General features: G+C 38.1%; 3 protein-coding genes across 10 annotated transcripts; 2 read left to right on the top strand and 1 right to left on the bottom strand.

Annotated features, from left to right (window-relative positions):
• The first annotated feature begins 4,792 nt into the window (after positions 1 to 4,792).
• LOC149986297 (uncharacterized) lies at positions 4,793 to 6,469 on the top strand. The gene is made up of 2 exons (XM_090247620.1): positions 4,793 to 5,338; positions 5,877 to 6,469. The coding sequence occupies exons 1-2, from the start codon at positions 5,203 to 5,205 to the stop codon at positions 6,152 to 6,154; spliced, it is 414 nt and encodes a 137-aa protein (XP_090103746.1). The 5' UTR covers positions 4,793 to 5,202; the 3' UTR covers positions 6,155 to 6,469.
• An 874-nt stretch (positions 6,470 to 7,343) lies between these two features.
• LOC112277465 (uncharacterized) lies at positions 7,344 to 12,296 on the top strand. Of its 8 annotated transcripts, XR_016500941.1 has the most exons (12): positions 7,344 to 7,710; positions 7,891 to 8,349; positions 8,725 to 8,973; positions 9,252 to 9,434; positions 9,677 to 9,786; positions 10,081 to 10,192; positions 10,363 to 10,518; positions 10,641 to 10,756; positions 10,917 to 11,083; positions 11,181 to 11,311; positions 11,545 to 11,919; positions 12,168 to 12,296. XR_016500941.1 is itself a non-coding variant. In XM_024509835.3 (11 exons), exons 2-11 carry the CDS (start codon positions 7,909 to 7,911, stop codon positions 11,656 to 11,658), a joined length of 1,779 nt encoding a protein of 592 aa, XP_024365603.1. In that variant the 5' UTR covers positions 7,344 to 7,710; positions 7,891 to 7,908; the 3' UTR covers positions 11,659 to 12,296. The 8 variants fall into 8 exon arrangements, 6 of the variants coding, with proteins under 6 accessions (XP_024365603.1, XP_073387468.1, XP_073387467.1 ...); XM_024509835.3 differs by having other exon boundaries at positions 11,545 to 12,296; XM_073531367.2 differs by having other exon boundaries at positions 7,440 to 7,551; positions 11,542 to 12,296.
• Positions 12,297 to 13,712: 1,416 nt separating this feature from the next.
• Positions 13,713 to 20,321, bottom strand: LOC112277135 (uncharacterized). Its single transcript, XM_090247407.1, has 17 exons — positions 20,224 to 20,321; positions 19,595 to 19,679; positions 19,407 to 19,466; positions 19,205 to 19,288; positions 18,937 to 19,056; positions 18,707 to 18,741; positions 18,318 to 18,456; positions 17,504 to 18,100; positions 16,914 to 17,419; positions 16,597 to 16,603; positions 16,406 to 16,493; positions 15,953 to 16,149; positions 15,244 to 15,369; positions 15,006 to 15,124; positions 14,668 to 14,730; positions 14,374 to 14,446; positions 13,713 to 14,054 (listed from the first exon to the last, which is right to left on the bottom strand). The coding sequence occupies exons 1-17, from the start codon at positions 20,319 to 20,321 to the stop codon at positions 13,914 to 13,916; spliced, it is 2,538 nt and encodes an 845-aa protein (XP_090103533.1). The 3' UTR covers positions 13,713 to 13,913.
• Positions 20,322 to 22,227: the final 1,906 nt, after the last annotated feature.

Below are 22,227 nucleotides of genomic sequence, written 5' to 3'. Positions count from 1 at the left end.
GTCTCAATAATGGCTTCTTTTATTTCAAAAAGTGAATTCATTTACTTAAAAATGCTATACTTAGGACGTACATACTTCAAGAAGAATACAAAATTTCAATATCTAGACACCTAAGATATAAGAAGACTCTAGAATAGATCTCAAGAATATGATTTTGGGTAAGTTTGGATTGTAATGTTTGAGCTTTTGTATATTCTTGTGAATCGTGCTAATATAACAAAGCATGCAATGCAACATCTCCTAGGCTATCACAACCAATTCTACTATTTATGGCACATTAAGAACAAATGACTATAGATTTTATTACGTATTTGCCACAAACGTCTCATAATCATACAATGGAAGTTGTCTTTATAGACCAATTCTTAAAGCAACTTCATTTGGCTAAAGTGTACTTTAATATTGATGCCTCAACAATTGCATGAGTTTTCTTTGACATTGGCTTTTGTCACCATGAATTACCTTATTTCATTGTTTCAAATTAAGATACATGCTTTAAAAAGAATTACTAGCATGCCTTATTCAAGCTACTAGGCACATGACTTGTCATGTCTATCACCTTCCATTGTTAAATAGATGGTTAATAGATAATAAAAATTGGGCCTTAAAACATATGCTATGGGCATTTGTGACAGTTTACCATAATGACTAGGATGAATATTTGTTGCCTTTGGAGTCTGCCTACAATATTAGTATTCAAACAAGTACCAATTATTCACCATTCTTCCATAATACTGATCAACATCTGATTACACCAAAAATTCTCTATTTTCCCATCAACACCAATAATCTAGTAATAAAAGAGTTTATACAATGATTTACGACGGCCTTACAAGACGCATGATATTATCTTTTTACTACATAGAATTGATAAAAGCAATATGTGGATAACCATTGGTAATACAAGACCTTCTAAGACGGTGACCAAGTGTTACTCTCTAACACCAATCTTCTACTTGTTACATCAATCTAAGTCCGTAAACTAATACTTCAATAGCTTAGACTTTTTCACGTTTTTACAATAATTTTTAATGTTGCATACTACCTTGAGCTTCTACTACATATTTGGGTCTATCTAATCTTTCATATTTTGTAGCTCAAAGAATTTCATATTGAATCAAGGCACTTTCCGGACCAACATCAACTACTACTACTACCACTTGTTGTGATTGATGACTAATACGAGTATGAAGTGGACAGTATTTGAGAGCATTATTACCTTTATTGTTGTTGTGTTATGGTTTGGCTATGATGTGAAAATAACGTGTTTATATATTTAATACATAATATACTAGATAACATGGTAAAAGCCATGTTAGTGGATTTTTGTTGATTATAAGATGTAGATAGATAATTATCCCAAAAAGAAGTTATTTAAAAGGACTTCTATTAGAATTTATATAACTTTTTTTTATAGTAACTTTTGAAGTTGATCTTATTAATAGTAACTTTTAAATATTTAGAGTCACCCTTGTTAGACATTCGCAACTATAGAAGTTTTATTTTGATTCTTTTATTTGGTTATTAGGACATATATAATATAAATCTTATAAGAAAAAAGATTGGAGAGGGATTTTGGTAGCAAAAAGAGAAGTTGGGACATTTATATGAATGAATGGAGATGGATGATGAAAATTTCCATTCCTCTTGGCTAAAAATCATGGCCAATGGGCTTTAAGGAGGCTATTAGAGATCTTATTAGAAATAAGGATCATTCTTTTAAAGTTATTTGAGCTTTGGAGGCTAGAATCAGCAAGTTTAGGTTTTTGGCTATGGTTTTGGTGCAAATTTTGTATGATTTGGAGTTTATATGAAAGAGATATAGGTATTCAAAGTTAAGGTGTTGATTTTGTACCTATTGTCACTCTTTTGGACAAAACACTCACATACAAATAGCAATAATAGATTGGAAACTGGGATTGAAGAAAGCATTTTCTTTACTATACATTTGGCATACTTTTTGATGTATTTCAAGTTGGAATGAAGGAGATATTAGAAGTTGAAGTTAGTGCTTCAAATCTAAGGGTAGTATAAAATCCGATTTACTAGTGGTTGTATTTTGAGCTATATCTTAAACAATTTGATAAGATTTTGAGTCAAAATTTTTAAAATATGTATTATTATGTTAATAAACTTTATGCACAAATTTTTTGGCATTTAGATTTTGGATTTTTGAGATATGAGGAATGTAGTTTTTACGTGCTTGTAGATTAGGATTTAGAGCACCTGCTAGAGTTTCTAAGATACCAGAAGATTGGTAATTGATTTATGGTTCAATTTTTTTGTGATAAAGCTTAAGAATAGAATCTATGTTATATAGAAATTTGAAAAAAATTAAACGATTGGAACATGAAATATGAATTTTTTAAGTTCAAGGTAAAAATATCCTTTGCAGGATGAAAATATTTTGAAGGGTTTTGTTAAAATTAAGCTTTTGTGCAAAATAAAGAGATTTTAGAAGTTAAAACATGATATATAAGCCAAAGCTAAACTCTCTACAGCTAAGTACCTAGTGTATTTTTAGATTGCAAATCACACCATATGATATTATGGCAATCGATATCCACAATTTTAGTACAAAGTTCTCTGGAAAGATTATTCTATCTACAATGCAACATGGAAACTTACACGAAATCTCACTTATTGTGAAGAAACCATTTGAAAATACCATTGGAAGTAAAACGAGGTTGTTTTGGATTAGTGGAGGGAGATTAGCTATAGCAAGGCATAAATAAGATACTTGTATTATTTATACATATAAATATATAATTAGAGTCATTTTTGGAAAGTTTTTAGAATTGAGGTTAGAGTGGGGTTTCATATGGGATCCACCAAAGAACCTTCTAGAAAGACTTACAATGGTTATCATGGTAGAGACCACGTTTAAAATCTTCTAAAAGAATAATTATTTTAAAGGACTCCACCATAAGAAATATTCTAAAAAATTCAAGGATAGTTGAATAAAATATAAATAGGACTCACTGAGGTCATTTTGGGCATTCAATTAGGTATGGCTTCAAACTCTTTTTCTCAATAAAGTTTTCTTGTTCCATTCTATTTGATTTTATTTGTTTCTATTTGCTTATATTCTCTTTTACTCAGTCTTGTCTTTTAGGTTCCATTCCGTTTAGTTACTTTTAATTTTATTTTGGTGTGCTTGGTCTTATATTGGATTGAGATCTTTCTTATTATGGATTTGGTAAGGTTTTAGACCTTAGAAAATCTGATCTTGTTTCAATATGGCTTATTAGAAATCTCACAACCAAATCTAACTTTTCTTTAAATATCAACACAAAAAGATAAAAACGTAAGAAGTCGCATAAAAAAATCCAAACCAATATTGAATCTCTCCTTCCAAAAATTCCAGCAAAAAACAAAACAAAACAAAACAAAACAAAACAAAAAAAATAAATAAAAAAAAAAAAAAAAACTACTTGATTTCAAATCCTCCATTCTAATATTCTTCCAATACGCACCTTGAGCTACTATATAATTGGGTATCTATTCTAAAAGACAATACCCTCAAGTTTGAATAATCCATTTATTTAAATAATTTATATTCTTTTTGAGTGATTGTCTATTCTTTATTAATAGTATAAGAATGTATTGACTCTTTGGTTGTTTATTATTTATGTCCTTAACAAAAAAAAAAAGATAACCAAAAATAAAAAAGAGATATTGTCTTATTGTACCTAGACAATTAGATGGAAAAAAATACTAATTTTATTATAAAAGAATTTAATTAAAAAATATAGTAGCAAATTACTTTAAAAAAATCATTGATAATAGATAGAACAAAGTATAGAATTTAGTATTAATATTGTTTTTTTTTTTAAAAGATTTTTACTTACTTTTTGGACCATAAATAAGACCTAATAAGGTTAATTAACAAAAAAAATGTTATAAGCATCTTTAAGTACAAATAAAGAATTGTGTTCCACTTAAATTTATTTAAAAAATCCTTATATTAATTTCCAAAAAGAATTTTTTGTGGACAAAGCTTGAAATAAGACCATTACATCCAAAATTGTGCACATATGGAAAATCCGGATTTTTTTATTAATTTGATCCTTTTAAACATTGGATACTTAAAATTCGAAAAAAGACTAGGTAAGATTTGTTTGAATATTGGTTTTGAAGAATTTTAGTAAATATTAATTTCATGATAGCTTAGCAAAGTTAAGATTGCTTTAGGTTACTCTAGATTTTATAAAATAATAAAGGATTTATATTTTAGAAGATTTTGTAAGTTCTATTTTAGATCTATAAGTAAAACTTTGTAGGTTATTGAAAAGATTTGTGTTAAACATGTACTTTATGTTTTTAATTTTAAATCCATCTTCTTTAATTGTATATAACTCTCACTCTGCCCTGGATGCTACATAAAATCTTTAAGAATTGCCACATTATTTTAGATCAAGTTCCTAAACAAACCCATCAAATATAAAAATAGATTAACCAAGGTGATACATGTGGTGTCTTCACTAGCGGATGATAAGTACACAATTATCAATAGCCTCTAAAACTAAAAAAACTAAGTGGGTACAGTTCAAATCTCACACCATTGCACCAAAGTAAACCAAGTTTGTAGGAATTTGGTGGGTAGGGGTGTAAGAAGCATTGTTGAGAAGATCCTAATGGAACATAACTACAGTGATGACCCAAGGGGGGCGAGGGGGGGGATAGGGGGGTGAATCCGAGGACACGCTCTCTGGGTGTGAGCGGGTGCGTGAGAGAGAGAGAGAGAGAGAGAAAGACTGTGTGTGTGTGTGTCTCGCAAGCCTTCTGTACACCATTCCCTCATTCTTTCCTTACTACCGTCCCTCCTTCCGCTTCGATTGGATTCGACTCCGCACCCAGGCCCCTCGCAACTCCACCCTTCGCCCTCCGCCCTCGCAGCTCTGCGCATCGCTCCTGCCTCCATCGCTGGTACCATTCAATTGTCCCCTTCCTCTCTCCGCTCCTCCCTTCTCCTTCCCCATTCTGCCTCTGGGGCTCGCGCTTTTCGCTCCCCCTCGTCGCTGGATGCCGGGATCCCCACTCCTGCCTATTCTAGGGTTTCGTTTTGTGGATTGCCTGATGTCCTGGTCCAGGGCGCGGTTTGTGTGCTGGGCAGCTGCTCTTCTCTCCGTTGATGCAGGAGACGCCCTTGGCGTTCTCGACTGTGCTCTGCTTAGGTTTGTGAGCATGGAATTTGGGTGAATGAGGTCCCATCTGCTTCTTTTGCGCGTCTTCTCAGCTTGTTCCCACGCGTGCGGCTGCCTGGTGATCGCGGCGTTCTCATTGTCCCGGTCATCTTTGTTCCTTCGTTGTCTCGGCGTTTGTGGCATCCATTCCGGTAAGGGACTGTTGTGTTGACTGGATTGGCTGCCAGTCCCATGCTGTTGTGTCGTTTCACAGTCGATGGACGCGATGTCGTCGACGAGCTGCGTTTGGTCGATATCGTGGCGGATAAAGAAAGTGGCGATTGCGGGGCGCTGGTTGGACACGATTTCTCGCGGCGTGAGTGGGCGTCGGATGCATGTCCTGGGAGCTCCCAATGTTGTGCACCGATGGCTAGGGGAATTTGAGTAGTCGTGGCAGTGCGATGAAGTTGGCAGAAGCAAATTGTTGTGAGGAAGTTGGGTGTGGTGGCACGTCGGACTTGGTTGCGGAATTTGTTGTGAGAAAGTGTTGGCCCGGTCCTGTTGAAGTGGTGATGTAGCACAGTGCAGTGCAGGATTGAGTGAGTTTGTTGGCAGCTGCGTCGGGTTGTGGGCAGTTTGGATCACATGTAGTGCGGTCTCCCTGCCGTTGAGGCGACGGTGAGGCAGGACTGGTGGAGACGGGTGTACTGATGGCCCTTGAAATGTGAAATGTGAAATGTGGCGTGGCAGGCAACATGGCGGCACCATTGAGGAACCTGGCGAGCATGAAGGTGAAGGATGTCCCGAACCATCTGAAGTCGAACCTGAGTCGGGAGAAGGTGATGAGTTCCACGTGGTCGTGGTTGTACAAGTACAACGAGAAGTACATTCAGACTGGCAGCATCAGGCCTCTGATGGACGTGATGCTGAGCGTTGGGTTTCTGTCGTACGCCATCGCTTGGCCGACGGAGATCCGGCACCTGCGTCACGCTGAGGAAGCGGCGAAGCATGGCAAGGATCACCATTAGGCGGATGGCGGAGTAGTTGTGTTTGTGGTAGTTAGATGGCATTGCTGTGCCGAGCGTATTGGGAACGATGACAGCAAAGCGCGGACCACATGAAGTGGCGTCGCCTTTGTTGTGAAAGACGGCGGTAGTTGCAAAGGAGTTCGCTGCGTGATCGTGCAGTGTAGGGAATAGGCTCACGTTCATGTGTGCGGAGTATGTTGTGCCATTGATGAGCGGAATAAATGGATCGCTGGATGACTGCAGAGTGCGGTCACCGCAACGGTTGATGGAATAAATTGGAAGGTGGTAATGGAGGACGGAGAGCCATTGCATGCAGACCAAGTGCAATGTTTGTGAAGCTGGTTGACTCCGTTGTGCCGCAAGCACAGCCGGTTTGCGAATGCCAGGATGCTGGATTGCAATTGTGGAATTTTAATATGCGTCTTCCGATGTGGATTCCAAACAAATTATTGTGCGGTGTATTTTTATTATCTTTTGCTTTTTGTTTCAAAATTAACCAAAATTATACTAAGCAAATGTCAGATGTCTTAAAGGACACACAAAATGGTGCAAAACAACATATGATGGAAGCATGGCGTTTTTGAGTGAATGTACATAACTTAGTAGCACTTTTTTTAACACATAAGGTATATAATTAGAAAAACTATCTCAATATTTGCACTATTTAATGTAAAAGTAATTGAATTAAGACTATGGTGAATTGGAATTGTTCATAAATAAGGATTTAGTCATGATATTTTTAAAGACTTGAATTGAATATTTATGAAATCTTAGGTGATTATTAATTTGTATATATGTGTATGTATATAAAAAATTATTAATACTATATCCTTGTTACTACTATACCTTAATAAATATTTGCAACAACCACATGGGGGCGTATAGCCTTACAATGATGCTCCCATTGATGAGAGCAAGGTCAAGAGACAACACTATTGAGAGGTCTCAAAGCCAAAGCTATTAAATTTTTTTTTTGTAATACGAAGGCAATGCCACAGGACTTAGTGTAATTTGATGCCTCAGTATCTTGGTACAAAAGTTGTCCTCTTATCCATAACTAATTGAGCAACCACCTCATATCAGGGAACATATCACCTTGCCACGGCGACGGGATTTATGCGCGGTGAAAGGGTGCGGTAAAGCGGCTTCCAGCAAGTCATGACCTCTTTGATGCAACTGAGGGATGGTTTAATGGGGTGAGGATTGTCTTCAATCCGAGTTCATACCATCGATGGAGGGGTAACCATCCAAGCTAATGAAAGGGGCGCATCACACAGCTTATCCTTTCTGACCCACTGACCATGGAGAATCTCACACTCGCAAATTTGGACTTGAAAGCCTTGATAACAAGCTGAAACAAAGAATTCTGTTCGTAAACGGGCACGCAAGCATGCGGCGTGAGTTGGGATCTTTAATTGCATGCGTTGAGCAATGATCATGACTCTGAGTGAGTAGGATGCAGTAGTTTAAAGTTTTAGTGGTTCTATCCCACAATTCGACTGAGCTGCCGCAAACGCCTGCTCACCGCCAAGCTGCTGCATTTCGCTGTTTAAGTTGTAGGATTCTGAGACCATGCTCACCCTTTTCTGCTGAGTTTCGTAGGTTTTTGACTAGTTGTTAAACCCCAAACCCCTTCCGTGTTGTGGACAGCACTTGTCAGCATTCTTTTCGTTGCTATAGTCATGAATTTCAGCTGTGAATTCTAACAGAGAGAATTGATTGGGTTGATAATGCAGTGCGGACCGGTTCTTGCAATGGCAACCGCTTTACTAGGCCGTTGCCTCTCGTCGATGCATTGCTCTTGTCATCCGCCCCGAGCTAACTTCCGAGTGCCTCTTCTAACAACTCGCAAACCTTCTCTGTCGTTTAGGGTTAGCGGGCCACGGTATGCACCAAGATGTGAGTATTCTTCAGAAGTCGCAGCAGAATCTGATGACGGGACCCACGTGGGCGAGACGCAGGAATTAGAGTCTCTCTCTGAGAGCATAAAGAATGCTAAGAATGCGTCTGACAAGCCGAAGAATTTCTTTCCGAAGAAGGGCCAGGACCTGGAAATGGTTTGTGAGAGCTTGGCATACAAGGGTCTTGGGTTGTGCAAGGTTGTGGACACTGGATTTGTTGTGTTCTGCGAGCGGGCGTTGCCAGGGGAGCGCCTTATCGCCCGAATACTCAAGAAAAAGAAGGGTTTTGCGGAGGTAGGGGTTTAAGGTTTGTGGTGCTTGGATGGGTTTGTCGCCACCTAACCTTCGGAGAAAGCACTACTGGCTTTTTGCCTGCGGTTTCGAAGGAAATTCAAGATCCCTGATTGTGAGGGAATCTGTTTGACGATTATAACCCGCAGCATCCTCATTGTTGCAATTTCGTCAGTGCTTGTAATTCGCTGGATTGCAGTAGTTTTTTGATTCGTTTCTCAAATGACAAAACCTATTTTCTTTCTCTGTTACCTGAAACATACCATGAAGGGATAGGGATTGGTAATTGAGCTCTACTTGTTGTTTCGTGGGACGTAGAGCTAGGTAATTCAGAGAGCAAGGATTCTGACAAGTCTCTGACGATGGTTATTGTTTCAGGCATACAAGTTGAAGACATTGTCAGTGCATGACAACGCGGTAGAAGCACCGTGTGAGTACTTTGGCGAGTGCGGTGGATGTAAGACACAGAATTTGACCTACGAGGCTCAACTTCGCGAAAAGGAACAGCAGGTTCATGATCTGATTGCACGGCTTGGAAAGTTTGGCAACAGCCCCCTCTCGGGTGAACCTGGAAGTTATATGATGCCCATAGTACCTTGCGCTACTCCATATGCCTACCGCAATAAGGTATGTCGTCAAATGTTGTTTTCTTTCATGACAATACATCTTGCAGAGTTCGATTGTTGGATTTGAACTTTCGTGGTGCGAATTTTGTCGCTCTCTTTACCATATGTTCTTCCTGTCGAAATTAGTTTGTGTTCCAGAAGCTGTGTATGTATATGCAGTAGCGGGATAATCATTTTGACTGGTTATTTGATTTTATTTTATTTCAACTAATCATTTTCCTGTTAGTAAGAAACTGTATAAATGTACTGAAAATGATAGGATGCCTTGATTATCTACAGATGGAATTCTCATATGGAACAAAAAAGTGGAAGTCTAAAGGATTGTTTGTCTCACCGAAACTTGAAGACGTGAATGAAAGTGGTCCAAAGTTAGAGTTTGCACTTGGGCTTCATGCTCCTGGTCGATTTGACAAAATTATGCCTATTCACAACTGTCTTCTACAGCATGACGTTTCCAATCAGGTGATGTATTGCCTCTCGTGACAATAACTTGTTATTGTATGCTGAGTATTTGAATATGAATAGTGTAAATCTCAGACGTTGATCTTCTTTCTCAGATACAAATGTTTTGGCTAACATTTTGCCAATTCCATGTTACCATCGAATCAACAATGATGTGCCATGTTAACACAGTCTCTTTCTACTGCTCTGTTTATTGTGCCATAACTCTAACAAAACGGGTGAATGTTTCATTTTTATTGCAGGTCTTGAAATTGGTTCAGGACCACGGTGAAAGACATTTAGAGGAGTTGCCCCCATATGATGTACGGACACACGAAGGTTTTCTTAAGCATCTTACTATTCGGTCTGGCAGGTGAGAAGGGACTTTTTCCTAGTTTTACCCGCTAACTTGTATCAAGCCTTGGAAGGTTTTAAGGTATCTGCATAAAAGCAGTGGGAGAAGATGTCCGTTGAAGTGTCTATGACCCAAGTTACGTAGTCAGCTCCGTTCTTTTTCCTGTTTGTCTCACCTATTGTTGAGAAATTCATCTTGTTGTATATTCATGTTCTTTCTGAGTGATGATGCATATGTTATTTTCTCTCAAATCCTTTGTATGTTCCACATTGTTTGTGTGTGCTTTTTCAATCTGGCATTTGAAACCTGCAGGGACTGCGAGACTGGACAATTGCAGTTGATGGTGAACTTTGTGACGAAAGGAGATAAGAAAGATCTGCTTCAACCCCTTGTAGACCAAATCACAACCTCTTTTCCGCAAGTGGTGAGTAGAGGATACTTTTCTCTCCTTGCTGGCTTCCTCAGCGGGGCGAAATGGAGAAGCATATTATGATATAAACAGAGCTTCTTATAACATTTGATGCATACATCTCACTGAACATGGCTACTGAGCATTTCTTGGTTACTGATAGAATCTTGCTATGTCATTCCCAGGTCAGTATTGTGAATAATGTAAATTCAGCAGTTGGGCCATCGTCTATTGTTGACAAGGAGCATGTTCTATACGGCAAGGCTTATATTACCGAACGCCTACGGGGGCTCGTTTTTGAGATTTCCGCTAACTCCTTTTTTCAAACGAATACTTCTCAGGTATTAATCGACTTGTGCATTAACAATGGAATAATCTGGGATATTTGAACGTGTGTTTCTCCCGAATGGTCATGCTAACTTACGCATCGATTCTTATTCGAGGGCTATTTTGTGACTGTCAGGCTGAGGTGCTTTACCAGAAGGTTGAAGAGCAGTGTGCTTTGAAAGGTGATGGCAGTGAAGTTCTTTTGGACCTCTTTTGTGGTACCGGCACAATCGGGCTTAGTATGGCGAAAAGGTGAGAACCACTCAACTAACCCTTTTAAACAATATGGTCTCGTAGTTTGCACTTAAGATTAAGATTGTGTCGATTGAATGCCATCTCTGTAAGAAGCTTCATAGAAATTTTGTGGAAGCAAAAATTGACAGTTGGTCCTTATGTTCTCACATTGGTGCAGGGTGAAGCATGTATATGGGTATGAACTCGTGCAAGAAGCCGTGGTAGATGCTCGTCGCAATGCTGCTCGAAATGGGATTCAGAATGCCACCTTCATTCAGGGTGACCTCAACAAGCTTACTGACGAATTTGGAAAGGACTTTCCACGACCTGATGTAGTGATAACAGGTACAGTACCTTGATGATTGTGTTATCTGCACTCCAAATTTCTTGTTTATTGTCATCTCAAGTGATCGGTCTTACATTCTTCTCTGGTCATTGACAGATCCTAACAGGCCAGGCATGCATATAAAGCTGATAAAATATCTGCTACAGCTACGTGCACGTCGCATTGTCTATATCTCCTGCAACCCAGCCACATGTGCCCGGGACTTGGATCTATTGTGCCATACCGGAGTAAGTGGCTTCTTGGATACTGCCATTATTATTTATTTATTTGATTTTAATAACCCTCGACAATGGATCGGTTTTGAAACCACAAATTAGAAAAGGTTGTGAAAATAGTAGTTATACCTGACTGATCTCCTTCGGTCTTGTGCTGGCTGAACTTGCTAGAGTCTCCAGTTCGAACTTTTAACAAAGTTGTGATGAACTCTTGCTTTGCTGATGGTGGGCTCTTCTGGTAGCAGGATGAAGGCGTGGAATCACCCACCCGCTATCGACTAGTGCATGTTCAACCCGTCGACATGTTCCCTCAAACTCCCCACATCGAGTGTATAACTACTCTCGAGCTTTGCGAGTAGAAACAATTAATCCAAATGTGCTCTTGGTTTCTACAATTAATGACTTAAATGCTTCTCGCCCTCTGCATTGTTCTGACGAATACTTCACAAATTTAGGAAGCAGATAGTGTGATATGCTCGGGGTTGAAGGGAGCAGAGTAGGCATTCTTTAGTACCTTCCAGTTGGTGAGGGCATTTCATACGACGGGTATCATGGTGTATTGAGGATACAGGAAGGGGCTCGTGGAGTGAATGATCCTAATCGCAGCGTATGCTCTGAAGGTCAGACATTTTTCATCTTAATTTCTGGGTGAGTTCTTTTAAATTTATTCCCGTAGGTCTAGTTCGGGGCTAAACATCCTTCTAAATAGACTCCTTTTGACAATCTAAGAAAGACACCTCTCAAATAAGACAAGTAGTTTTGGATTGTTGAAGTGTGTTAGCTTGACACACATTTTAGGTTTTAGCACTACCAGCTTATCTCTACAAACAGGTGAACTGTTTGTTATGCGCCTACTTATTTTTTGCAGGTCTGGATTACAGAGAGCTGTTTCGTGACCAACTGCAAAGGTGAACTCCTTTCGTCGTATTACACGATTGGGTGCCAATTTTGTAATGTTCCACCCATTGAATTTTACAGAATCTTCCTTCAATCACTATATATGGGACACATTCGTCTTTAGCTTCATCACCTCAATTCCCCTAGCCTCTCCATTTCACTCTCTCCGAGTAAGGAGATTGTCTAGAAAGTCTGTAGGCTTGAGAACACTAATCAACACCCGGATTTCTATCTGAGCTCACACAAGGTCGTTGAATCCAATCCTCAGTGTTATCCTGAACGACTTGTGCACAACGCATGCAAAGAATGCTGTGGGGAAGTACCCATCTGGTTTTGAAAAGGTGCTGATGAAACCATCCAAGGCGGGTAATAAATTCCCCATTCATAACCAGGCATTAGGTGGTGCTAGGCTGGAGAAGTAAGATGGTCATGGAATTTTGAGTGGAATTCTGAGGTTGAATTGCGTGGAGAAGATTGGTATGATGATTTGTAAAGTCTCGGTTAGGTGCAGCCGAAATGTAGCATTTTTATGCAGTGCAGGTAGAAACAATTTAAGTCATTTTGGGGGGATTCTTGGATGTTGGAGTGGTTGATCGGAGAGGAAGGGATCAGATCGGTGAAGTACAGAATGGCGGTCATTCTTTTTTTAGCATTCGTTCCTAACGTTTTGTTTTTGACACTACTATTTTTTCGGTTTGAGGGTCCACTGCAAACGAGCCACTCTGATGCTTGCTCTACATTATGTACTAGTATGTGTTATAAATAATAGTGAGTTTAGTAATTGTTTCAACCCAAAATCCTTGATCTCATAGGACCAACTAATTCATTGCACAAGTGCATATATAGAGGTATCTTATTTAATTTTTAACTTTGGTATATGGAAATTTCATAAATTATATAAGGTTTGACAATTTAATTTAATTGGGATCATGTAATTTTATAATTTCTAGTTGCTCCAAGAAATAAATATTTTTTATAACATACAAAATTTGTGCCATATGTCTTGGCTTTGTGTCAAGTATGCTTTTTGATAGTTGATCTCCTTATGAGACTATTCTTCTTTGCTAATGTTATTGTAAAAGCTAAGCATTATTTGTTAATGATCTCAAGGGTGTGGATACATCATTAATCTTTATTCTCTAAACTTACAAAAGTTGAAAATCACTGTTAAAATTAAAGGAGTTGTTTTGATACCATCAACCTAGAACAAGGATGTTTGAAACTATACTTATCAAAAGCATGGTTTTATTAAGCAAGAACTAGAACCAAGAAAATCTTGTTCACTTGTGAAATGAAAACATTATCATCTCACCATACTAAAGATTTTATATAATTTCTATCTTGCAATAATATTAGTATTTGTTGGTAAGAATCTTAGTATTGTGCTATTCACTTGATTGGGTTTGCAACATGATCCTTGGAAAACATTACATATACAAATGTCAAAAGCATTTGCAATTACCATTAAAACCATTAAAATGTTTAATTTTTTTTTAAAAAAAAAAACTAATTGAACTTAAAGTAAAAAGAATACACAAATCTTATTTTTAAATCCAAATAATAAAAAATAAAAATATTAGTTGAGGTGATAATTAACAGAGTATAGAAATAATAAACTCTAATTCCTAAATGCACAAACAAATGAATAAACTTTCAATAATCTAATACTCAACTGCATTAATCGAACTCGAACATAGAAAGAAGCCCAGAAATCAAATTACAAATGGTAATAAAGTACCTGAAGGTCAAGAGACATCAAAGCCCGACCCTCGTTATTGCATCTTCGCACACGAGAGAATCCTTCCACAATAGTTTCAGCAAGCGTGTCCACTCCATACTCTAGCAAAAACTCGTGCATCTACATCCCCACAACAACGGGATCGTCATTAGCTGTAGATCGACATAGTTCAATGCTGCCGTATAACTGAAAAAACAGCTGGATAACTGATCTCATGTTGCAGTAAACTATTTGACTTCATCAAAGAGAGCATTGAGGTATGGACAAAGACACCCAACCTGCAGAAAGTTACTTCAAGCACATAAAAACCTCTCTCTCTCTCTCTCTCTCTCTCTCTCTAAATATATATGTATATATATATATATATATATGTGTGTGTGTGTGTGTTTAGTCTTTCTTTTTAAAAAATCGCTCAAGTTATTCTTTTCTGATTTCTTACCTCCTGTTCAAGACCACCGCAATCTAACTTAGTTGAGTACTGCTTGTACGCGCCCAGTAGAGAATCTACATACCTACCAACATTGGACCAAAATCTTGATTACCACCAGAGGCGTACATGGGAGTATTTAGGTACTTTAAATCAGAGAAAAAAAGGCATCGACAATGGCACAGATGGTCTCTTATCAGCATCACAAAAGTCAGGGAAAGAAATTAAAACACACACAAATAATGTTTGTCGACAACATTGGAATGCAAGTACTAGTTTCAACAAAAAGAGACATGTTCAATATACCTGTTGTTTTCCATTCCCAAATCTTTAAGCTTCCATTTTACATTTGCTATGCGATCAATATAACTGCAACAAAATGTGAGACGAGTGAGGTTAACATACCATCTCATCCAAAGACGATTATTTTCTCAAGACTGCAACCATAAATCCTGTGCATCAAACACTAAGAACTATCCTCGACTACCTTATCATAGCAGAAGCCAACAAATACATTTTAACCACGTAAGTCTTACCAGGAAAGGAGTGAAAGTTCATGCCAGTTGAAATCCAGATGATAATCTAACGTCCTAAGCTGGGGAACAAATGAAAATTTTGAAATACATGGTGATTAAAAAAATTACCCACTCACGTTGAGAAGCATTCGTACCATAGCCTTGTACACATGATCTCTCAAATCCGGAACTGCATCTATCTGAATGTGCGCCAGTACCATCAATTCAAACCCGACTCTCGTGAACACCTAGTTATGATAGGGTCTATTGAGTCAAACGAGCATAAATCACATTATCTCCAACAGAAGTATCTTCGAAACAGCTACCGATTTTAGCAAGAAACACATACGAAAGGTTTTATACAGACCGTGCGAGTATAAACGAGTTCAACTGACAACATCGAATCTTGACCCAGCACAGCCTGCAACAATAGCCGTGAGCTCTTCAACATTTGCACAAGACAGGCCAATGACTCCGTTGCTACTGTACGTTCCTGCACAACAGGAAAATTTTAATTTCATGACTCCTTGATATTCATCACTAACAATCCCAGACCTTGCATTACAGATAAAGAAAAATGTGTAAACAACTAGATGGCTGTCAGGTCAAGTCGAAGTTGTGTAAAACTCTACTTGTGTAAAAATGTGACGTAGACATTAATTCATGAGCCCAAACAATGAGATTCTATATTCCCCTGCACTTCATATACGCCTCTAGAACTGGTAATAAGATGGACAATGTATCACAAGGACTTTTCGACGCCAATATGGTTAAAAGACAACGGGCAAGCAAACATAGGCAATTATCTGATTTGGGCACACAAAGATATTGGATGTGTAAAGTCACAATGGTTACAGTCTACTTTTACTGGACAAAACAAGCAGTGAGATGTTCATTGTCCAAATGGTCCACAAATATATCTCAAGTAAGGTAGGCAAGGGGTTATCAAGAGGAGATGAGACCATGTTCCAATTTGCTATCAAGCAGAACTGGAACTAAGATAATGATTCAACAGTAAACATAAGATAAAAAGATTTAGACACGTAAATTGACATCAATTTCAACTCGAATCTTACCTTAAGCGCATAGAAATTAGTTGCGGTCATCACAATTTCAGCACCTCCAAATGAGGAATTGGGTGGAATATCCGATTGTATGCCAGTTGTATTGGTATGTCCAGATGAAGCACTCATGCTTATGGATTGTTTCAAACGCTGCTCCTCTAATTCTTGTGATATCCTTAACAAAGTCGCCCGCAATCGAGGGGTCAGCACTGATCGATCCACCAAAACGATGCATTGAATCAGATATCAACCACAGAAAAATAAGTAATAGTAGAGAAATAATAATAAATAATAGCAATAATAATAATAATAATAATAATAATAATAATAATCAGAGGAAGAAGAAGTGCAATAGTCAATTAAAGTGTATTGAGAACACACGGAGGAACAGCAAAAGAAGTATCACTGACATTGCTTCACCAGTACACCTATGAACTATTTTTAAATACACTTACAGTATGATTCATGACCGCGACCTCCCCCCAAACGCTTCTCGCTGTCCAAAGGTCTTAAAAATTGAAAAAGAATACAATTCGAATAATTGGCCCAAACCCTATACCAAACAACGATAGTGTCAAAGCAAGACATAAAATTTGACAACCGCTGAAATATAGTTGCCTCAACAAATAATTTATTGAAAAAGTTGAGAAGTTTACCGATATACTTCAGATATAGAAGACAAGCCAGACACGAGAAAGAAAATACAATAGAATCATAAAACACTAGAGGGTACCTTCAACACATTTATAGAAATTGGCTGCATTTTCCCCATCAACCTTGCTTATCTGTTCATGTGTCTGCCAGAAGAACACTCAAAACTCAAATTGTTTCCTTTGAAACATGAACACAAAGAAGAGATAACTACTTCGTAAAACAGGAGAGATTCTTCAGAGGAAGGCATACAAACCCACTAATCTTAACAAATGGAGCCATACTAACTCAATGAGGAGAACAATGAGCGTAAGAGTCTCACCTAAGGATATTCACTGAAGAATTTGTAAGTACCAGATTTTTGTCCTCATTAGAACCTTGATCCCTCTTTGAACGCATAGCACTATGTTGAAAATTATTGTACAGGCGACCTGGCAGCTGGCTATCCTCATCTATAAAATCCGCCAGCAGATCCTCGTCTTCGTTATCTTCCTCCTCTTCAACTTTAACAGAGTCATTCGCCCCAAGCCCTACTTTGTCAATGCCATTGATCCTCACGGCATCTTCGTCCGTAACCTTGGGGATAGCAGAGCGGTGCTGTGATTTTTCGGCAAATGGATTTCCTCTTTCCAGCCACTCTGCAAAGCCGGTCATTCCATGACCAGAACTAGGACTGCTGGGTCTTTGAGGAGCTCCAGGACTTTCACCCAATACAGATGTTGGAGCTAAGGATAAACCATGGCCAGTAAGACCTGCTAGTTCCACTGACTTAAGCGCCAACGAAGAGAGCGGTTGCCAAAGCTCTTTTTCAACAATCATTCGCAAAACCTGTAATGAAAAGTCATATTAGATCTCATAGAAACACGGAAAGCCACAACGAGCATGGTTTATACAAGACCCTTGCACACTTACTTCAAGGTTTTGACAGTGATAGGCTCCAAAGTACTGTTCACCCTGCTTTGTGAGCTTGGTTCGTAAAGATACAGCTTCAGTGCCACAAAAGGCCTCTCCTGCAAGAATGAACTTATTCACCCAGTCCAAGCTTTGCAGAAACTGTTCAGGACTCGTTAGAAATACTGCATCATTTGAAAGGAACGCTGCTACTCGACGTGCAGCTAGCTCCCAGACTGTCTTCCGCCCACGCTCCAACGCTCTAGCAACGGTTATTGATACAATTTCCTCTCGCTTTGCAAGGTTGTCACTAATTCCACTCTCCCCTAGAAATTTTCCATCAAAATCACCACTTGCAAAAGTGCCATTTTCATTCATTTCTGATTTATCAGAAAAGGACCTCCTTCTGGACCCACTCCGAGACAACATCCTGCTTGCATGTACAGATGTTGGCGACATCGGTATGGCAAAAAGCTCCCCGGAGTGCGATTCAGTACGGACGTGTCTGCTCTCTTTAACAATTTGACTCAAATCTCCATGACTACCTGAGCGACGGTGGTGGTGGTTTCCGTTTGAACAAATCGCTTGATCTTCCGCAGGGAACTTTATCTCAGCTGACTGGAACCAACAATAAAGCAGATGAAGCCACAATTGCACATCCAAGTGGAGAATACAGGAAAGGAAAACAGCCGCACAAACTTATGAATATCATGATTTGTAGTAGAAGATAATAACTTGACTAGTCCTTCAACAGCCTCCCAATTCAAACCCTTCTAGCACGTGAGGCTAAGGTAGTTCTACTTTACTGTAATATCAGCCCGTAATAATGAAATACCTCTGTTTTTCTGTGCCATGTCATCGTAGTGTGATATAAACACATGAGATCAAAAAGAACCTCAAGGGTTTTACACAAAAATGGTCTGAATTTTTCCTCAGGGAGCTGCATGCACAAGTCTCGATATGGAAATCTGCATCAAGGATTAAATCCAATAAGCTCGTGCGCAATAACATTTCTGATAAGTGCGGCATCATCCCAAAAAATAGTGGATACAGCAAGCATCAACTCCCTATTATAAAAGCAGAAGTACTGGGTAAAAATTGAACGCCATGAAGACTACTGTGATGGACTATAAACATTACATCTCAGATTAGAGCATTTCACATCACAAGTTTCAGAGAAGATCTTAAACCTAAAGACACACCTAGCTAAGGAGAGACTCATACCTGCTTTTTTTAAGTGCAGTTTGCGCATCCTCTCCCTGCACCCAAAAACTCTTACAAAATCATTCACCTCGAAAACATTATAGATATACATTTTGTGTTGATGACTTATTAGCACTATCCAGCATACGGTTGCACTGAACACACTTGGATCATTTAGTGGAGTAGTCAATGACTGTGGTCTACTTCTATAATCTGACCAACGAAAATGAGACGAAAGAAAAGATACGTACCTCAAGGAGCAAGTGCTTGAGCACATCATGCGTTTCCGTAACGACATTCTGTGCGAAAAAGCTTTGTACCTTGTCAGCAAGACTAGTGGCATCGTCCAATAAAGTATAAGCATTGACAACCTGAAATGATCCAAGTAAACGTCAAACCTCTTGGTGAGTTAGACCTCTTCGACAGCAATATACAAAATAAGATTTGCAACTGTTCCTAGTTAAATTGATTTACACATGTGATGATAGTAATTAGATATCACCCAAAAATATGGCTTACAACTTTATACTTCTCAGTCTCAAACTTCCGACAAACTTCCATAAGCAACGCATCAACTTTGATAATGGTTCTCTGCAGCCACTCCTGTTCACAGGCAACCAGCGTCATCTCCGTCACGACAAAGACAGAATGACAATACCAGGTCTTCCTTCAAAAAAAAGCATTCATCAGCATGATTCTCTACAAATCAAAAAGTTGTTACACATGCATACAGATCACGGCGTACAGAGTTTCCAGAACCTTCATTATAAGGCAACCTAACCTAAAACATACATAAATCTCATTCTACAACCCAAATAGACAGCCAGGTTAGGGAAGACAACGACATCACATGCACAAGATATGATAGAAGAAGCAACAGAACAAGTCCAGCGACAAGACCAATCTCACCTCAATACTTTGATACACTTCTTGAACAGCTGTCAAGTCTGGGCATTCCTCCAGCAGCAACAAACACTCTGAACACATGCAGAGCCTGTACATTCAAGATGAGCACACGCCCAAGTGTTAAAATCCTACGATTTACCTATCAAATTTGATTTTTCCAATACTCATTAGTTCAGTTTTAAAAAAGCAGCATAGCTTTTCTAGTTTGCACGTATCACGTTGCCAACGTTATTTGTCATGTTGGCGCTTACCGATCTCGGGTCTAACACATATGTTAGAAACTGCTATTAAGTAAGTAGGAGGCTCTGTCTAGAAACTTACTTTTGAAAAATCTCCTTCATCCACCACAGCATCAATGCGTGATTTGATATCTAAAGCGTGATGAATACGCTCCAAAACCGAAACAACATTACCTCAACGCGTGAGTGCAGCAACAAAAGAGGATTAAAACAATCATTTTAAGCACCAACGAGGTCAAGGAAAAAATTTACAACATCGGTGTAGACTCTAAAACAAATCAAAAAGACTTGAAAAGTTTAAGAACATTATAAAAGTACAAATAAAATAGCATAGATAATGATGGGTTCCCATTATAGAATCGTCGAAAACACAAAACAGTAAACCATCTGTACTTCAGTTGATCGACCATGACCAACAATAGAGAACTCTGAACCTTGACAATGATGCTCGCAATCTGCAAATTTTTCTCCAGCTCTGCGACAATCTGCATGCCCTTCACTGTAGATCAACGAATTAGGAACAGTTGAGGACTTAAGTTAGAATACCCGAAGAGATTATATACGTCAGTGTGATTGAATCACTTTTTCCCAATATGCGATTAGCAATTACGATCATTGACAAAAGCCACATATACCAAGTATATGTACCTTAGCATTTTTCTCTTAGCATCTTTAAGTACTAGATAAATTTAATTACGAAAACCTGTCTGATTATCAAGTTGTCAAAAAGATTACTGCTCTTAAACTTCAAATTTTGCTTCTCCAAGGGAATAAATGTAACGATGTCTAAGGGTGCCACTTCATGAAATTTACAAAGTAACGACGTTGAAAACATAGACAAAGACGCTAGAAATATCTTGTCTTTATCTGAGACCACACAGATTCCAAAGTTCATCAACATAAAACTCTTATTAAATCAATATTTCCATAACTTACAACTGTAAGTCTACACCAGACTCAGTTTGAATGGACGTATGAAATTCTTAGCCAAATTCTCTTCAATATATTTCTTGAGTTTAGCTAATTCATTTTATGATAATCTATAGATTGGTCCAAATGGTGGTTGTGTTTCTTCTTGAAGTTGAAGGTTAATTGAACAATTATAGAAAAAATATTTTGAAAGAGTATCTGCATTCTTTTTCTTGAATACATCGTGAAACTCTTGATATTGACTTGAAATGCTATTTGAAGTCTCTGCATCATTAGAAATAGGTGTGGTGTAAATGACTTAAGGTGATCTTTCTTTTGTAGCATGCAAGAAAGTTCTCACACCTACAAACAGATATTTTATTATTTTAGACTTATAACTTTCTATTGGATTAATTTCACTCTTAGTTATATTTTTAGAAAATTCAAGAGTACAAGAAATCCAATCTATATAAGGATTATACTTTTCTAACCACAATAAACCTAAAATGACTAGATTAGAGGGAGATCTAATCATATTAAAGATTACGCAACTACTATGACCATTTATTGCTACATCTATAGGAAGTGTTTTATGAGTAACATCTCCAAAAGATAATGGATGACGATCTATGACTTCTACATGAATAAATTTAGTTTTTTATACTAACGGTATTTTATGATTTTTAACAAATTCTACGTCTAAAAATGTCAAGGACAAGAACTCGATGAAAAAATAATTTAGTCAAGTCAGCCTTCACTCAAAGAAAGATAACAAAATATAAATAAACAAGTATGTATATTGAAAGAGAAATTGGAATGGCTATTGTCAAAAGACAAGAAAACTAGAGACCCTTGAAACTAGACTGGAAGCAAGAAAGGAGTTGATAAGAGTGAAGAAGACTTCACTCTTGTCTCTATATATACTATCTAACTAGGAACTACGTGGCGACGTTCTATAGGACCTCTAATATGTGTTGACTATGTAGGATATATGCCTTGATTTACAAGGCAAGTTTTTCTATATGTGGGCCACATTGTTAGCTTGATCTTCAAGCTAACAACATGTGTGCCACATGGCCAACTTGTTGACCACGTTTCTAATCCAAAAAGTCAATTAAAGACACCTATAAAGTGAAAGCAACATCTATGAAGCTTTTAAGAAGCTTTCATATTAAATACTATAAAATTAACTTACTTTTAGTTACTTTTATTTACTTCTACCTATTTGTATATGTAATTACTAGCTTACATGAGTATGTCCATGACATTATCATCCCTTCTAGAGACGAGTTTGATAAGGAGCGGTCATCATATGTTGAGAAAATCTATGATGTGACAAATTATATTCGCCACATACTCTGATCTTTGTTCTCTTTGAAGATGATTGATAGGGCCTCTCAATCATTGGTAGTATCCCATACCAGGACAAGAAGACCACCCAGTTATTTGATCATTGTTGAGGCCTTCATAACTTCCTTCGAATAGAAT

The sequence above is a fragment of the Physcomitrium patens genome, chromosome 25 (genome assembly GCF_059467195.1).
Source record: "Physcomitrium patens ecotype Gransden chromosome 25, ASM5946719v1, whole genome shotgun sequence".
Taxonomy (NCBI): Eukaryota; Viridiplantae; Streptophyta; class Bryopsida; order Funariales; family Funariaceae; genus Physcomitrium; species Physcomitrium patens.
The sequence above is the reverse complement of the archived record's forward strand: the minus strand, read 5'-3'. Positions and strand labels throughout refer to the sequence as shown.

Bases quoted from the DNA above. Each gene is read 5' to 3' on its own strand.
- LOC112277465 (XM_090247617.1), top strand. From the start codon at position 7,885: ATGCAGTGCGGACCGGTTCTTGCAATGGCAACCGCTTTACTAGGCCGT. The intron at 10,519-10,640 runs GTATTAATCGAC...TGTGACTGTCAG, and splicing joins TTCAAACGAATACTTCTCAG to GCTGAGGTGCTTTACCAGAA. The intron at 11,312-11,541 runs GTAAGTGGCTTC...CTCTTCTGGTAG, and splicing joins ATCTATTGTGCCATACCGGA to CAGGATGAAGGCGTGGAATC.
- LOC149986297 (XM_090247620.1), top strand. From the start codon at position 5,203: ATGAGGTCCCATCTGCTTCTTTTGCGCGTCTTCTCAGCTTGTTCCCAC. The intron at 5,339-5,876 runs GTAAGGGACTGT...GTGGCGTGGCAG, and splicing joins CGTTTGTGGCATCCATTCCG to GCAACATGGCGGCACCATTG.
- LOC112277135 (XM_090247407.1), bottom strand. From the start codon at position 20,321: ATGCAGATTGTCGCAGAGCTGGAGAAAAATTTGCAGATTGCGAGCATC. The intron at 15,370-15,952 runs GTAAGATTCGAG...CCTGTTGTGCAG, and splicing joins CTAATTTCTATGCGCTTAAG to GAACGTACAGTAGCAACGGA. The intron at 15,125-15,243 runs GTCTGTATAAAA...TATCATAACTAG, and splicing joins AACTCGTTTATACTCGCACG to GTGTTCACGAGAGTCGGGTT.